The sequence below is a fragment of the Lepus europaeus genome, chromosome 18 (genome assembly GCF_033115175.1).
Source record: "Lepus europaeus isolate LE1 chromosome 18, mLepTim1.pri, whole genome shotgun sequence".
Classification (NCBI taxonomy): domain Eukaryota; kingdom Metazoa; phylum Chordata; class Mammalia; order Lagomorpha; family Leporidae; genus Lepus; species Lepus europaeus.
Genome location: NC_084844.1, coordinates 15,344,982 through 15,363,555, shown reverse-complemented (window position 1 = coordinate 15,363,555; position 18,574 = coordinate 15,344,982). Strand labels below are relative to the sequence as shown.

The 18,574-nt window shown below is 41.3% G+C and overlaps 1 protein-coding gene across 15 annotated transcripts in view; it reads left to right on the top strand.

Moving 5' to 3' along the window:
* The window catches only part of TANC2 (tetratricopeptide repeat, ankyrin repeat and coiled-coil containing 2), a 449,007-nt gene that overhangs the window by 361,136 nt on the left and 69,297 nt on the right, over positions 1-18,574 (top strand). For 14 of the 15 annotated variants that reach the window (XR_009868432.1, XR_009868431.1, XR_009868430.1 and 11 more), the window contains 2 exons: positions 9,441-9,607; positions 12,875-13,482. Coding sequence is in view for 12 of the 15 variants with exons in the window: in XM_062215498.1 (XP_062071482.1) it covers positions 9,441-9,607; positions 12,875-13,482 (775 nt within the window). In the remaining 3 variants the exon portion in view is untranslated. The remainder of the gene's footprint in view (positions 1-9,440; positions 9,608-12,874; positions 13,483-18,574) is intronic. The other variant, XM_062215506.1, reaches the window with a different exon arrangement.

Below are 18,574 nucleotides of genomic sequence, written 5' to 3'. Positions count from 1 at the left end.
CGGCTGCAAATTCTCTCCTCAAACTGTACTCTATATGTTGTATGTGGGTGTGGGGGCAAATTGTTGAAATCTGTGATTAGCGTAGAGTTGGTCCTCTGTATGTAAAATCATGCTGAAAATGATCCATAATGAATAAGGAGATGGGAGAGGGAATGGGAGGTGGAATGGGAGTGGGGTGAGGGGTGTGGGGGAAAGAACTACTATATTCCTAAAGTTGTATCTATGTAAAAATGCTTTCATTCATACAATAAAAAAATATGAAATGAAAAATAAAATAAATAATAGAAAAATGTGTATAGTGTAAACATGGGAAGTTGAAGTAGATTTATTAAAATCAGATCTTCCATTTACTGGTTCATTCTCCAGATGACCACAATTTCCCAGACTGGCCAGGCTGAAGCCAGGAGCTTCTTCCAGGTTTCCCCTATGGGTTCAGAGGCCCAAGGACTTAGGCCGTCCTCTGCTGCTTTCCCAGATGCATTAGCAGAGAGTGGGATCAGAAGTGGAGTAACCAGGACTCGAACCGGTGCCCATATAGAATGCCAGCATTTCAGGCGGTAACTTAACCCATTACACCACAGCACTAGCCTCCATGTTTATCTTTTAAAATGTATTGTCTTTGTGTACCATGATATAAAACAGAATGGGCAGCCCTGTTCTGGGAGAATGTTCTGTTACTGAGGTGTAGGTAGTTATGTGATGGCTTTCCAGGGTATATATAAGTGTGGCTCCTCAGAGTTAGCATGTAATGTTTTTCTAGACGTTACCTGCCTAAAATCAGAATACACTTCAAGGCAGGAGGATCACTAGAGGCACTTAACAGACATAGACCAGCCAACTTATCAAGAAGGTACAATAGTCTTAAATGTGAATTCACCTAATAAAAGAGATTCAAAGTGCACTCAAAAACTGACAAAACTAAAGATATAGACAAATTGATTTTTAGAGATTTTAACACCTTTCTTCAGTAACTGTTAAAATAAGTAGGCAAGGGGCCGGTGCCGTGGCACACTAGGTTAATCCTCCGCCTACGGCACCGGCCTCCCATATGGGTGCCAGGTTCTAGTCCCAGTTGCTCCTCTTCCAGTCCAGCTCTCTGCTGTGGCCTGGGAGGGCAGTGGAGGATGGCCCAAGTGCTTGGGCCCTACACCCACTTGGGAGACCAGGAAGAAGCCCCTGGCTTCTGATCCGGTGCAGCGCCGGCCATAGCGGCCATTTAGGCAGTGAACCAACAGGAGGAAGACCTTTCTCTCTGTCTTTCTGTCTCACTGTCTGTAACTCTACCTGTCAAATAAATAAAAATTTTTAAAAATATATTTAAAAGAAAATAGAGGAAAGTGGAAACTTCCCTCAATTTATTTTATTAGGCAAGTATGATACTGACACCAAAATATGATAAGGACCTTATGAGAAAAGATAATTACAGAACAGTATTCCTCATGACCTTCAAAGCAACATCCAGAAGGAAAACTAGCAAACTGATGAGTCTGTCTTGGTCGGAATGTGATGTTATTTAGCATTTGAAAGTTAATCAGTGTAATTCATCATATTAACAGAATAAAGGAAACCATCCATGTAATCATCTCAATAAATTCAGAAAAGCATTTGACAAAATACCACACGAGTTAATAATTTTTTTTCTAAAACCTGCAAATTAGGAATAAAAGGAATCTTATGGGCGGGCATTGTGGTGCAGCAGGTTAACCTGCTGCTTGGGATACCTGCATCCCATGTTGGAGTGCTGGTTTTAAGTCCCAGCAAATCTGCTTCCAATTTAGCTTCTTGCTATTACATCCTAGGAGGCAGATAGAATTTCTCACTCCTGGCTTTGGCCTGGCCCAGCCCTGGCACTTGGGGAGTAAACCAGCAGATAGAAGATTTCTCTCTCTCTCTCTCTCTCTCTCTCTCTCTCTCTCTCTCTCTCTCTCTCTCTCACACACACACACACACACACACACAGAGTTGCTCTGCCTTTCAAGTAGATGAAAATAATAATTTTTTTAAATAGAAGTTTAGTTTGATAAAGGACAATTGCAAAACAACCAGTGGCTAAATGTTGACTAATTAATCCCCAAGGTCAAGAACAAGACAGCAGTGTTACATCTGGGGCTGGCCTTGTGGCACAGCATGTTAAGTGCCAGTTGTGATGCTGGTATCCTACATGAGCCCTGGTTTGAGTCCCCACTGCTCTGCTCCCAGTCCAGATCCAGAAGGTGTTCCAGGCTTCTGGCTTCGGCCGGCCCAGCCCTGAGCACTGCAGTCTTTGCATCTTTCTCTGTCTCTCCCTCTCTATATATAATTTTATCTTTCAAATAAATAAAATAAGCTTAAAAATAAAAATGAAAAAAGAATGTTACCTCACTCTTGCTATATACATTCAACATTGCACTGCTGGTCCAAATTACTACAATAAGAAAATAAACAGGCAACCAGATAGCACAAAGCTTGGGAAGGAAGACATAAAACAATCCTTATTTACAGACAATATGATTGTTTACCTAGAAAACTTTTTTGTAAAAAAAAAATATTTTATTTATTTGAAAGGCTGAGTTAGAGAGAGAGAGAGAGAACTTCCATCCACTGGTCCACTCCCCAAATGGCCACAATAGCTGGGATTGGGCCAGTCCGAAGCCAGGAGCCAGAAGCTTTATCCAGGTCTCCCACATGTGGCCCAAGTCCATCTTCCACTGCTTTCCCAGACACATTAGAAGGAAGATGGAGTGGAAGTGGAGCAGCCAGGACTAGAACCAATGCCCATATGGGATGCCAGCATTGCAGGTGGAGGCTTAACCCATTACTCCATAACACTAGCCCCCTAGGAAACTCTTAAGGAATCTGGGAGAAAAAAAGGCCTACTCAGACTAATAAGTACAAAGTTTTCAACAATGTACAGATATCTATTTCTGTACTAGCAACAAACAATTGAAAAGAGAATTTTTAAAAGTCTAAAGGCAGTTTTAAAACATGGCTGGAGTCTTTATCATTCCTTTCATCAGGAGTTAGAGTCTGTGTCTTCTCCACTCATGCCTGGTCAGGCTTAGAACTGCTTCAGCCAATAGAATCCTAACAAGTAATGTCTGAGGATACATCATAAATGTCCACACAGCTTCTATCTTGTTCACTTTTAGAGTCATGGTTGCCATGTAAAAGTCTGACTACAGTGAGTTCACCAAGCTAATGGTTAAGAAGTAGAGATTGGGGCAGGCATTGTGGTGTAGCAGGTTAGACCGCTATTCGGGATGCCCACTTCTGTATCAGAGTGTCAGGGCTAGCCTCAGCTTCCTGCTAATGCATCCTAGAAAGCAGTGGAGGATCGGCCCCTACCACCTACGTGGGAGACGCAAATGGAGTTCTAAGCTCCTGGCTTCAGCCTGGCCGAGCCCTGGCTGTTGCAGGTATTTGGGAAGTGAACCAGCAGATGGAAGAGAGAGTGCTCTTCTTCTCTCTTGCTCCCACTCTCATGCTGCCTTTTAAGTAGCTGAAAATACATAAACAAACAAAAAATGGAGTAGAAAGTACATAGAGGAGTCAATTGACTGTTGCAGTCTTCAAGTCATTCCAGTTCTTACACCACACGAGTGAAGAAGCTTCCCAGTGATTCCAGCCTTAGCCATTGGAGTCATTTCTAGCTGTTTAATGTAGTGACGGGTAACTGGAACAAATACTGCTTTCAGTAGCATCAAAAAACATGTAATACTTCAGAGCAGTTTTAACCAAAAATGTATAAGACCTCCACAGTTAACGCACAGCGATAACATTACAGAGTGAAATTGAAGAATTTAGTAAATAAGAGACAAGTGTTTTGCCTGGCGATTGAGATGCCCAAATCCCACTTCAGATGCCTGGGTTTCGCTCCCAGCTCTGGCTCTTGATTTCAACTTCCTGCCAGTGCAGACCCTGGGAGGCAGCAAGTGATGGCTCAAGGAATTAGGTCCCTGCCACCCGTGCAGGAGACCTGGATCAAGTTCTCGACTCCAGCCATTGCAAGCATTGAACTGGTGGATAGGGGTTCTCTCTGTCTCTTTTCTCTCCCTCTTCCTCTCTCTGCCCCTCAAGTTTTTTTTTTAAACCTTTATTTAATAAATTTAAATTTCGAAAGTAAAACATCTGGATTATAGCAGTTTTTCCTCCCATAACAACCCTCCCACCCACAAACCATCCCATCTCTTACTCTCTCTCCCATCACATTCTTCATTAAGATTCATTTTTAGGGCTGGCACCGTGGCTCACTTGGTTAATCCTCTACCTGCAGCACCAGCATCCCATATGGGCGCCAGTTCTAGTCCTGGTTGCTCCTCTTCCAGTCCAACTCTCTGCTGTGGCCCGGGAGGGCAGTGGAGGATGGCCCAAGTGTTTGGGCGCCTGCACCCACATGGGAGACCAGGACGAAGCACTGGGCTCCTGGCTTCAGATTGGTGCAGTGCCGTCCGTAGCAGCCATTTGGTGGGTGAACCAACGGAAGGAAGACCTTTCTCTCTGTTTCTCTCTCTCTCACTGCCTATACCTCTACCTGTCAAATAAATTTTTTAAAAAATTCATTTTTAATTATCTTTATATACAGAAGATCAACTTAGTATACACTAAGTAAAGATTTTAGCAGTTTGCACCCACAGACACACAAAGTGCAAAGTACTGTTTGAATACTAGTTTTACCGTTAATTCTCATAGTATAACACATTAAGGACAGAGATCCTACATGGGGAGTAAATGCACAGTGACTCCTGTTGTTGATTTAACTGACACTCTTATTTATGACGTCAGTAATCACCCGAGGCTCTTGTCATGAGCTGCCAAGGCTATGGAAGCCTCTTGAGTTCACAAACTCCAACCTTATTTAGACAAGGCCATAATCAAAGTAGAAGTTCTTCCCTCCCTTCAGAGAAAAGTACCTCCTTCTTTGATGACCTGTTCTTTCCGCTGGGATCTCACTCACAAAGATCTTTCATTTAGGTCATTGTTTTTTGCCACAGTGTCTTGGCTTTCCATGCCTGAGAACCTCTCATGTCTGTCCCTCAAGTTTAAACAATTTATTTTTTTAAAGAGTTATTTATTTATTAGAAAGTCATAGTTACACAGAGAGAGGAGAGGCAGAGAGAGAGAGAGAGAGAGAGAGAGAGAGAGAGAGAGAGAGAGAGAGGTCTTCCATTCTCTGGTTCATTCCCCAATTGGCCGCAGCGGCTGGAGCTGCACAGATCCAAAGCCAGGAGCTTCTTCCGGGTCTCCCACGTGGGTGCTGGGGCCCAGGGACTTGGGCCATCTTGTACTGCTTTCCCAGGCCACAGCAGAGAGCTGGATCAGAAGTACAGAACATCCGGTATGCGACCCGGTGCCTACATGGGATGCCAACACTTCAGGCCAGGGCATTAACCCACTGCACCATAGTGCTGGCCCAAGTTTAAACAATTTGATAATTTGGTAAATGGAAGAGACATGTCACATATCTGGATTCAAAGACAATACTTTTTCCCTCAGACTATGTTTTCTGCAAAATGCCTGCAGAATTTTTTATGTACAAATTGCCAATTTTTAGAATTCAAAGGATTAAGAATAGCCAGAGCAACCTTGAGAAAGAAGTTGAAAGACTTAACAGTATCAAGACTTACAATAGTATGAACTACTACAATAATCATGAAAGACAGTGATGTACTAGTAAATATTTAACAGCAATCTTAGGGCTGGAGAACTGATTTGATGCTTAAAAATTCAGCAGTCAGCTCTCAAACAGTGTGAGTCAGCTCCAACACTCCACTAACAGGGTTACATCATACAAAGAGAAAATACATGAAGGCTGGCACCGTGGCTCAACAGGTTAATCCTCTGCCTAGCAGTGACGGCAACCAGGTTCTAGTCCCGGTCGGGGCGCCGGATTCTGTCCCAGTTGCCCCTCTTCCAGGCCAGCTCTCTGCTGAGGCCCGGGAGTGCAGTGGAGGATGGCCCAAGTGCTTGGGCCCTGCACCCCATGGGAGACCAGGATAAACACCTGGCTCCTGCCTTCGGATCAGTGCGGTGCGCCGGCCGCAGCGCACCGGCCACGGTGGCCATTGGAGGGTGAACCAACGGCAAAGGAAGACCTTTCTCTCTGTCTGTCTCTCTCTCACTGTCCACTCTGCCTCTCAAAAAAAAAAAAAAAAAAAAGTCATGAGGGGTCAGCACCTTGGCTCACTTGGTTAATCCTCCCCCTGCAGCACCGGCATCCCATGTGGGCGCCGGTTCTAGTCCTGGTTGCTCCTCTTCCAGTCTAGCTCTCTGCTGTGGCCCGGGAGGGCAGTGGAGGATGGCCCAAGTGCTTGGGCCCTGCACCCTCATGGGGGACCAGGAGAAGCACCTGACTCCTGGCTTCGGATCAGCCTGGCGTGCTGACCACAGCGCGCCAGCCGCAGTGGCCATTGTGGGGTGAACCAACGGAAAAGGAAGACCTTTCTCTCTGTCTCTCTCTCTCTCACTGTCCACTCTGCCTGTCAAAAAAATTAAATAAATAAATACATAAATGATTTGGTCATAGAGATGGTTCAGAAATACAGCCAGATTCCAGGATCGTTAGGTTAGCTTTCCAGGATGGTCCAGCCCTGTGAATGTGGAAGAGTTCCAGGTGGTGAACATCCTTGGGCATATAAGAACCGCTGATCTATTACTCTGTCTAAATGTGCTTTTATTTTCAGGATGTGGACTTGGATTTAGTTGTCAGATCTAGTTGGGTGGTAATCTCTTCCAGTTGTATATTTTTGTACTGCCAGACTGTTGCCTTCTGGTTTTCCATTTTTTGAGAACATGAAAGACTTTTATAATTAAAGTTGCTGAATAAAAAAAAAATGATTTGGTAGATTCTTATGCATTAACTTTATGACCAAGCAATTCTACTCATATATATTTACCTAAGAGATGAAAATAGGTCTACAAAAAATATTCATATGAGATGTTTCTGGAAGTTTTATTCAAAAACAGGAAACAACACAAATGACTATTAACAAAATAAATAGATTTTAGTATATTCGTTCTTAGTAATAAAAAGGAACAAGCCAGTAATTCACTCAACAGTGTAGATGAGTCTCAGAAATAATATGTCAAGCAAAAGAAGCAACTGAAGTCTGTGATGGCTGAATCAGAACACTGGTTGTTCTGGGATGACTGATTGGAAGGAAACCTGAGGGTATTTTCTGGAGTGATAGAAATGTTCTGGGTTTGTTTGTTTGTTTGTTTGTTTGTTTTTGGACAGGCAGAGTGGATAGTGAGAGAGAGACAGAGAGAAAGGTCTTCCTTTTTGCCGTTGGTTTACCCTCCAATGGCCGCTGCGGCCGGCGCGTCACGCTGATCCGAAACCAGGAGCCAGGTGCTTCTCCTGGTCTCCCATGTGGGTGCAGGGACCAAGGACTTGGGCCATCCTCCACTGCCTTCCCGGGCCATAGCACAGAGCTGACCTGGAAGAGGGGCAACCGGGATAGAATCCAGCACCCCAACCGGGACTAGAACCCGGTGTGCCAGCGCCGCTAGGTGGAGGATTAGCCTGTTAAGCCACGGCGCTGGCCAAAATGTTCTGTTTTGACTAGAGTATTAGTTACATGAGTACATATATTTGTCAGAACTCATCAAAGTATATAGTTAATTTCTTCGCAATTTGATGTATTTAAATTGCAGTAATTTTAAAAGTAGGTAATTTTTAAAAGGAGCTAGAGTTTTCTAGCTTCAGCCACCAATGTGAAGTGAAGAGAGACATTTTATTTGTTACTACAAGTAAAAGAAATAAATCAGCTATCATGTGAAGGTTTTCTTGTTAAAAATTAGCTGATATACGTCTTTTCACCCTTACTCGTTTCTTCGGATGCACTAGCAATAAGGCCTCAAGTACTAAACTGTTCTGACCTTAGTACCAGCTTCCATGTGTTCACTTGCAGACAATATAATTTTTGCTTCTCTTGGACATCTAGGTAGAGTGTTAAATGAGACTACTAAGGAAGACAGTTCAAGTATTTGTTAAGTGTACATATAAAGAGACAATGTGGAATATCATGGGGGCCAGCACTGTGGCATAGTAGGTTAAGCCTTTACCTGCGGTGCCAGCATCCCACGTGGGCTCTGGTTCATGTCCCAGCTGCTCCGCTTCTGATCCAGTTCTCTGCTTATGATCTGGGAAAGAAGTAGAGGATGGCCCAAGTGCTTGGGCCCCTGTTTTCATGCAGGAGACCAGAAGAAGTTTCTGGCTTCAGATTGACTCAGCTCATAACATTTCTTTCTGTCTCTCTCTCTGTAACTCTACCTCTCAAATAAATAAAATCTTTAAAATAATGTGCATCTACAAGGAACTAGATGACTAGAGCAGTTACTCCCAGATGCAAGTCCATTTAAAGTTTTCCGTCAATCTTTAAGAAAATAAGAACTGTGTAGAATTTGTATAGATGTGGATATAATGTGGATTTTTACATATGTGAGTATATAAAGATTAAATAATGTCCTCCTACTTTTTAATGTTAAAATATGTCTTATTCTGTGAATGGTGATTCCCTTCTTGCCCTCTTCCTCCTGCCTTCCTCCCTTCTGGACAGGCAAGGTCCTACGAACTAGTAACTCTTGCTTGTTACTCACCATTCATTTATATTAAAATGTTCATTCAGTCTGGGTGTTTTTTAAGTCTCTAATTGTTTAATATGGTTCAAGAATCAGTAAGAATTTAGTGAAAGAAGCAGCTTAAAATCTCACCAAGCCTGCTTCTTTGGCCTAGCCCTGAAAATAAACTGATTTTATCAAATTAGATCTGTGTAAAGTGATGAAGGGAACCAGACACAAACAGCAGATCCTGTCCTTCCCTGGGATTCCTGCTTCACTTGGTAGAGCTCACGAGGGATTGGTCTCACTGAGGCTACTTCTGGTACAGGATAGGAAGCCATGAGGATCTGGGCATCTAGCTGCCCAGCTCAGGTCTGTTGACTGGGACACCTGTTCTGTGTTCTCTCGACTCTTCCTTCCAGCACACATCACATAGAGCCCTATGTATTGCTTTTGACTTTAAATTAGACCTTTTTCAGGAAATTTTCAAAAGAACATGTGATCCTGTTCTCTTTAATATTATCAATTAGGAGAAAACAGAATACTGTCTATTATGCATTTTCATGTGTGATAGAAAAATGAATTTCCATGTGGAAATTCTCATAATTCCAAGGCTTAAGCTATTTATAACTGACAATATGAGAATTTCTGAAAATGATGATCTATTTATTTATATCATACATTTGTGACAAAAGCTTTCACACCTGGTTAAAAAAACAACAGTATGAATTCACTAAATGTCTTCTGTGTCTTTATAATAAATTATTTACCTTAAGCATTCAGTAAACACAAGAGGCCTTTTCTAATATTTTTTTTTTCAAACAGATACATGGTCAAAAACCCAGTAAGAACTAACTTATCCACTTGGTAATTAGTAAGTAATTTGTTTCTTTCTATCTCAGAGAGAAAAATCCCAGATGAAGATTTCATCATTTTAATTGATGGATTAAATGAAGCAGAATTTCACAAACCGGATTATGGGGATACAATTGTATCATTTCTGAGTAAAATGATCGGAAAATTTCCTTCTTGGCTCAAACTAATTGTAACAGTTAGGACCAGTTTACAGGTATGTGTTTGTTTGCTTTTGAACCATAAATTGTTTCCCTTGGAAAGAGCTTAAACTGAAAAAGTTAGGTCCTAGTTCCTTTAGTGATAACTCAAAACCTCAACCATATCCTAGAGCATTTGAATTATTCTTACAAATGATTCTTTAGGAATTATCCTTATATTTTAAAGTAAGAGACAGAATCTGGAGTAAGCATTCTCTGTGTATAACAGATTCCTAAAATGCTAAAATGCCCCTTAAAATAAAAAAGAAATTCCATTTTTCTAGACTTTGTCCTGATGACAGCAGTGCAAAGAAAGCCCCAATACTTTTACTTTTGTTTCATGTTTTTTTATCATTTAATGCTGTGCAAAATCCAGTTCAATCTAGTGTCTAGAGTCAGATTTTCTAGTTCTTCCCTATGCTTCTACTGGAGCAACTGTTCTGTGGCATGAAAGTGGACTTTCTTCTGTAAATGCCCTCCTCTAACAAACAGCAATGACAGGGCTTTGTATTAAATTTACTGTAACTGGGAGATACTGTGTTTTAAATTGCCTTCCCTGCTCACTAACTGATCACTCAGTGGCTCAGAAGATGTACCCAAAATGTGGAACTGAGCCTGTAAAAGCAAATGGGCTAATGATAAGTGATTCCACATTCCCCACCATTCTCCCTGCCATTGTTGGTATTTTTTATTCTTTACTTAGTCACAGTTCATTTGTAACAGTGTTTCTTGCCCTTTTTCAAGCCACTCCCTCTTTTGATGAATATTAAAATATCATACATTATATCCATCCCACTACTTTGATACATCCTTATAGTAATGCATAGAAAATAGTTTTGTGTAAAGTCCCTCCTTTTCCTCTTTCCCAGGCATTTAGGAATTATACATTGACCAATTAGAAACTATATTTTTAACGGTAAAAACTATATTTCTAGTCCTGGCCACCACCTTGCAGATATTTATTAGTCATCTCAAGGTAATTTAAGTTCAAGAATGTGACTGAATCAGCATAAATGCATCTTTACAACTAAAAATTACCTAGCCTATCATTATTGGCCAGTAACTTGATTATTAATGAATAAAATGGCCAGAAGAAATGTCCAGGAACACAGTCTCTGACTACTTTTACCAAGTGTGTGCTTAGGCGATGTTATCTTCATACAGATTTTCACATAATGCCACGTGCAGTCTCAGAAGAAATTTTGAGCTTGGGTAGAAGAGCTAACTTTTGATTTTTCACCAATACCAAAGAACAGAAAAAATACAATATATATTCATCTACAAAGTTCCTATTTTAGTACTTTCATGGACAGAGATTTATAGTAACTTTCCAAATACTTCACTTATTTCAACTAAAAATTTTAAAAATTACTTTCTTTTAGCTCTGACATTAAAATAATTCATAGATTTTTAAAGCATGTACCCTCATGTTTAATCAGTCATATAATTTCCATGAATGTTTCTGAAGTGCTTGATCATGTCAGGCACTTTTCTATGGGCTACAGATTCAATAATGCACGAGGTACCCTGCCCTCATAAAGCCTGTATTCTAATAAGGGAAACAAATAAGTAAAAAATTAAACGTATACTAAAATTACAAGTATATTAAGTGCTGTGAGGAAAATTAAAATAGGATAAAGGGATAAATGGAGAAGGAGGTTGTTTTAGTTAGGGTAGATAGGAAAGTCCTCTCCAAAGAGTCTCATAAAGTGTGTGCATGGCTATTATGTAAGTAGTAAGATATAGGGACTCAAGAATGGATGCAGAAGTACAGGTGAAAGTGATAGTGGCTTAAACTGGAATCCATAGGAAGTTGTCATATTTGGAATATATTTTGAAGGAAAGTCATAAGGACTTGAAGCCTGAGTTTTTTGGTGAGAAAACAAGTGAATGCTAGTTCAAGGAAAAGAAAAAGGTTGTAGATACCTCTGAGGAGTTGGTGGTAGGGCCAGTGGTAATGCCATTTAGTGAGACAATAAAGGTTTGGGTAGGGGACAGAATTTAGTAGTTCTGATTTGGTCACATTAAGTTTGTCTATGAAATAGCGGTATGTCAAAGTTGAATAGACAGAGATAGAAGATGGGAACTCAGAGGAGACGACTAAGCTGAAAACAGTTAGACGCCATCCACCTATACATGATATTTAGAACCACCTGCACGAAAACTGTTCAAGGGAATGAGAATGGCTAGACAAGAGAAGAGAAGAGAGGTCCAAGCCCCAAGCAGACTGGGAAATGAAAGAGAAGCCAACAGAAAAGGATAGGTAAAGGTGACCAATTTGCTAAGAAAAAAAATTGAAGGAGCATACTGTGGAAGCAAGATGTAGAAAGTGATGCCCCCAAAACAGCTGCAGAAAGATGTGATCAACTGTCAGGCACTACTGCGAGGCTGAGAAAGATGAGAATTTAAACTTGGTTTTCGGATTTGGCAAGATGAAGATTACTGATAACCTTGAAAAGAACCATTTCAGTGCAGTGGTTGGTTGAAGCTTGATTGGAGCAAATGGAGACTAGGATTGGAAGAGAGGAATTAGAGATAGTGAGTAGAGAAAACTTTCCTCTGAAGTTTTACTGAAAATAAGACAGATACAGGGTGGTAGCTGGAAGGAAGAGTGTAAGGATGTATATGTATGTGTAGTCCAACTGAGAAGAAAAATTGATGCAGAAGAGAGTATTTAAATGAGCAAAGTCTATAAGTAGATAAGAAAGGATGGAATCCAGTGTGTAAGAGTTGTCACAAAGCCTATCACCTTTCCCCAATATAGTTTCCAAGCAGATAACCAAGATACCAAGCTGCCTACTATTTAGAAGTGTTCCTCTTGGCATCTCCAGAAGGCTTGTGTTAAAATGTAGTAATCTTATTAGAAGGGTTAGAGAGCCACATTTTTATATGGCATTATTTGAACCCTTCAATATTTCTCACACTGAATTGTAATTTGGTGTTATGCCATGGTTTTTATACCGAGGAGAATTACAACAAAGGATATATATAGCACTCCATTTCCTATATGAGTATTTAGAATATTGACTGAGAAGTTACTCCTAAAATACCCGTTACAAAGACCCATTTAAATAATAATCTAAAGTGTCAGTATTGGGAAAAATTGTATCTTTACTGTGCAACTAAATCATTTTAATCTGTGGCTACTAATACCTGATCATGTTTCCCTCTTTCCTTTGGCCCCTCAGAAGTTGAGGATAAATTTGTGGACCTTATGGTCTATCACAAGAGTTAGGGGAAACTGAAGGTCTTTCTGTCTCTCTCTCTTTCTCCATCTGTTTTAGGAAATTACCAAGCTGCTGCCTTTCCATAGGATTTTTTTGGATCGACTAGAAGAGAATGAAGCCATAGACCAGGACCTGCAGGCTTACATCCTGCACCGGATCCACAGCAGTTCAGAGATCCAGAATAACATTTCACTTAATGGCAAAATGGACAATACTACATTTGGCAAACTGAGTTCTCATCTCAAGACCCTAAGTCAAGGGTCCTATCTATACCTGAAACTCACATTTGACCTCATAGAGAAAGGCTATCTAGTGCTAAAGAGCTCTAGCTACAAAGTAGTTCCTGTTTCACTCTCCGAGGTGTATTTACTCCAGTGCAATATGAAGTTCCCAACCCAGTCTTCCTTTGACCGGGTGATGCCTCTTCTGAATGTGGCAGTGGCCTCCCTGCACCCACTGACTGATGAGCATATCTTCCAGGCCATTAATGCTGGCAGCATTGAAGGCACGTTAGAATGGGAGGATTTTCAGCAGAGAATGGAGAACCTCTCCATGTTCCTAATCAAGCGCAGAGACATGACCCGTATGTTTGTACATCCTTCTTTTCGAGAATGGCTTATCTGGAGAGAAGAAGGAGAGAAAACCAAATTTCTCTGTGATCCCAGGTAAGACATAGATCTGTGATAAGCAATTCTGAGCCTGTTTGTATGTATTGCATAGGGCATGGGTATTTAAAAAGTGAGATGTGTTCCTCATTGAAAATTTTACACAGAGGAGACACCATGTCTGTGCCTTCTCAAGGCAAGGCTATGATGAAGCTAACTAATTTGTTTTCACACAATGTTTTTTCCTAAAACTCTGTGTCTGTGTAGAATCTAGAACGCTGCCCTGCATGCCTGGGTTCTCCTAAATAATGTTCACTGATCCCACTAGGGAGCACAGGCTGTCATTTAGCCATTGAGCAGACCTGAGTGTTTCTCAGATAGGAAGTAAGAATTAATCCATTGTTCATCTCTCAACTTAGAGCAGAATCATTTAAACATTATTTTTGCTTTTTGTGAAGTTTTACCGTCATTTAACTCACCAGTGATAGGCTGGGCATTTGACCCAGTGGTTAAGAGACCGAAGCCAGCGCCCCACGTTGGAGTGCCTGGGTTAGATACTGGGCTCCTGACTCCAGCTTCCTACTAATGAGAGCCCTGGGAGGCAGTGGTGATGGCTCAAGGAGTTGGGTTCCTGCCACTCAGGTGGGAGAGCTGGATTGTATTCCTAGCTTCCAGCTTCATCCCAGCCCTGTGTCATCCACTATGGGTATTCAGGGTGTAAATCAGTAAACGGGAGCTTGCTGTCTCTCTAAATTTCAAATTCAAACACATACATTATTGTCATCATCATCAATGACTTACTCCATTAAAGTCCAGTCAGTACTGAGATTTATACTGGAAATTATAATCTCAAACCTGATAGCTAAAAAATATTTGCAAAAGGGCAGGCAGTACAGTTGGTTCAGTTGGTTAAACCTCTTGGGACACTCACATCCCATATCCGAGTGTTGCTTTGAGTCCCAACTACTCCACTTCCATTCCAGCTTCCTGCTAGTGTGCCTAGAAAGGCAGTGGATAACAGCCTAAATACTTGGGTCCTTGCCACCAGCATGGGAGAACCGAATGGAGTCTCTGGCTCCTGTTTTGACCTTGCTAAACCTGGCTGTTAAGGATAGAAGATATTTCTCTCTGTCACTCTGTCTTTCAAATAAAAATAACTAAATAAATGGTTTTAAAAGAGAGAGAGAGAGAGATTTGAAGAGATCAGCTGGTCTAGCCACTCTGCCTTTAGATAAATAAGGTGTCATACTCTTTTATCCCCAAGTGCTCAATCACTTGCCCAAAGTTAGAGAGTTAATAGGTGGGAGAAGAGGGGAAAACTAGAACAGGGATTGCAGATATATGGTATATATCATCACTCCCCCATTCTTCACTCATGGCAGACTTCACTAATAGCCCAGTGCTCTGTTGCAATGAGCTTGAACCTGACTTGGGAATCTTCCTCAGCTCAGTAAACCAGACTGGATGTCAAACTGCTTCCCATTCTGTTGGGTGGGCATCCTAGTGGAGGTGTGCTTTCTGTTGTTCCACACTACCCTTTCAAAAGAATGATTCCTTTAATGAAGCTGGCATTCTCAAGAGCAGGTACACTACTGATTACACCAGCAACACTGCTGGCAAACGCAGAGCTTATTCCGGCTTAACAATAGGCAAGATTTGCTGTGACTCTTCAGGAAGACAAACTCTCTGGCCTTGCTGGGGTTTTATGACCTTTGTAACCATGTTCTTCACCAAGCCCTAATGAGACAACTGTGCTTGTGGGGAAGCTGCTCAGCCTACTTCATGCTGATTCATTAGAAAAATTACTTCCAGCTCCTGGCGGAGATACCATTCAATAGATTTTGTGATATTTACCTGTGAAAGAAACTTTCAAAAGAAACAATATGGGGCTGGTAATGTGGCATAGCCAGTAAAGCCACCACCTGCAGTGCTAGCATCCCATGTCGCACAAGCCAGTTCAAGTCCTGGCTGTTCCACTTCTGTTCCAGCTCTCTACTATGGCCTGGAAAAGCAATGGAAGATGGCCCAAGTCCTTGGGCCCATGTATCCATGTGGGAGACCGAGAAGAAGCTGCTGGGTCCTGGCTTTGGATTGACCCAGCTCCAGCCATTGTGGCCATTTGGGGAGTGAACCAGCGGGTGGAAGATTTCTCTCTCTCTCTTTGACTCTACCTCTCTGTAATTCTGCCTTCCAGATAAACAAATAAATTTTTTAAAAAAAGGAAGAAACATGCTTTTCATTAAAAAAAAAAAAAAAAAAGCTGTATGGAAAGAACGTGAACTTCTGTGTTAGATTATCTACATATAAATCCTATGTCTTCTAGAAACTATGACTTTTGGGAAAAGTTGCATAATGATCCTGAGACAGGTTTGTTTTTTTTTTTAATCTACATAAAATTTAATCTACATAAAAGCAGTAGAGTTGGTGAGAATAAAGTGGGATCATGTAGTATAATGCCAGGAATAGAACAAAGTACAAAGAAAGTGTTCCAATTATGTTCATTAGCTCCTTCCTTCCCTTTGCAGAAATAGACTCTTCAGATATGCCTTAACTAAATCCTGTGGCTGCCGCAGGCTCTGCTGTTAGTGTTATTGGACACAGGATTTAACAAACAAATGAAAAAAGTAGGTCTCATATAAATTGTATGGCATTCCCCAAAGTGTTTTACTAAACAGTAGTCCCCTTTTGTCTATCAAGGATACATTCCAAGACCCCTAGAGAATGCCTGAAACCAAGGATAGTATCAAACTCTTTATATAGTGCTTCCTCCCTCCCCCTCCCTTCCTCCTCTCCCCTCCCCCTTTCCAGCTCTCTGTGTGTGTGTCTCCTTCTCTCTCTCTCACTTTTCAAAAAAACAAATTCGGCTGGCACCGTGGCTTAACAGGCTAATCCTCCGCCTTGCGGCGCCGGCACACCGGGTTCTAGTCCTGGTCGGGGTGCCGGATTCTATCCCGGTTGCCCCTCTTCTAGGCCAGCTCTCTGCTATGGCCAGGGAGTGCAGTGGAGGATGGCCCAAGTCCTTGGGCCCTGCACCCGCATGGGAGACCAGGAGAAGCACCTGGCTCCTGGCTTCGGATCATCAAGATGCGCCGGCCGCGGCGGCCATTGGAGGGTGAACCAACGGCAAAAAGGAAGACCTTTCTTTCTGTCTCTCTCTCTCACTGTCCACTCTGCCTGTCCAAAAAAAAAAAAAAAACAAATTCATGCATATGTGAGATCTTCAACAAGTTCATGGAAAATATATATTTCGAAAAAAACAACAGATCTAATTTTTTTTAAGATATATTTATTTATTTAAAAGGCAGAGTTACATAGAGAAAGACCACTTTTTCTTTTTTTTTTTTTTGTTTTTTTTTATTAAACTTTTATTTAATGAATATAAATTTCCAAAGTATAGCTTATGGGTTACAATGGTTTCCCCCCTCCCATAACTTCCCTCCCGCCCGCAACCCTCCCCCCTCCCGCTCCCTCTCCCCTTCCATTCATGTAAAGATTCATTTTCAATTCTCTTTGTATACAGAAGATCAGTTTAGTATATACTAGGTAAAGATTTCAACATTTTGCCCATATAGCAACATCAAGTGAAAAAACTACCATTGGATTACTAATTATAGCATTAAATAGCAATGTACAGCACATTAAAGACAGAGGTCCTACATAATTTTTTTTTTCAAAATAATTAATTTTCTATGCCATTTCCATTTTAACACCAGGTTGTTTTTTTTTTTTTTTCATTTCCAATTCTCTTTATATACAGAAGATCACTTCAGTATATAATTAGCAAAGACCTCATCAGTCTGCGCCCACACAGAAACGCAAAGTATAAAAATACTGTTTCAGTACCAGTCCTAGCATCACTTGGCTTTAGACGACACATTAGGGACAGATCCCGCATGGGGTGTAAGTACACAGTGACTCCTGTTGCTGACTTAACAATTTGACACTCCTGTTCATGGCGTCAGTAATCTCCCTGGGCTCTAGTCATGAGTTGCCAGGGCTATGGAAGCCTTTAGAGTTCACTGACTTTGATATTGTTCCGATAGGGTCATAGTCAAAGTGGAGGTTCTCTCCTCCCTTCGGAGAAGGGTACCTCCTTCTTTGAAGGCCCCGTTCTTTCCACTGGGATCTCACTCACAGAGATCATTCATTTAGGTCTTTTTTTTTTTTTTCCATGATATCTTGGCTTTCCATGCCTGCTATACTCTCATGGGCTCTTCAGCCAGATCTGAATGCCTTGAGGGCTGATTCTGAGGCCGGAGTGCTGTCTAGGACATCTGCCATCCTATGAGTCTGCTGTGTATCCCACTTCCCATGTTGGATCTTTCTCTCCCTTTTTGATTCTATCAGTTAGTATTAGGAGATACTTGTCTTGTTTGTGTGATCTCTTTGACTCTTAGACCTATCGGAGCTATCAATTGTGAGCTGAAATTGATTACTTGGACTAGTGCGATGGCATTGGTACATGCCATCTTGATGGAATTGTGTTGGAATCCCCTGCACATTTCTGACTCCACCATTTACGGCCAGTCCGATTGAGCATGTTCCTAATTGTTCATTTCCTCCCTCTCTTTTTCCACTCTTAGATTTAACAGGGATCATTTTTCAGTTAAAATTTAAACACCTGAGAATAATTGTGTGTTAATTACTGAGTTCAACCAATAGTACTAGAACAACAACAACAACAACAAATACTAAAAAGGATAGAGTATTACATTGTACATCTAAAGTCAGGACAGGAGCTGATCAGTTCATTGTTGCTTATAGTGTCCATTTCACTTAACAGGTTTTCTCTTTGGCGCTCAGTTGTCACCGATCAGGGAAAACAAATGATATTTGTCTCTTTGGGACTGGCTCAATTCACTCAGCATGATGTTTTCCAGATTGCTCCATCTTGTTGCAAATGACTGGGTTTCATTGTTTCTTACTGCTGTATAGTATTCTATGGAGTACATGTCCCACAATTTCTTTATCCAGTCTACTGTTGATGGGCATTTGGGTTGGTTCCAGGTCTTAGCTATTGTGAATTGAGCTGCAATAAACATTAAGGTGCAGATGGCTTTTTTATTTGCCAAATTAAATTCCTTTGGGTAAATTCCAAGGAGTGGGATGGCTGGGTTGTATGGTAGGGTTATGTTCAGGTTTCTGAGGAATC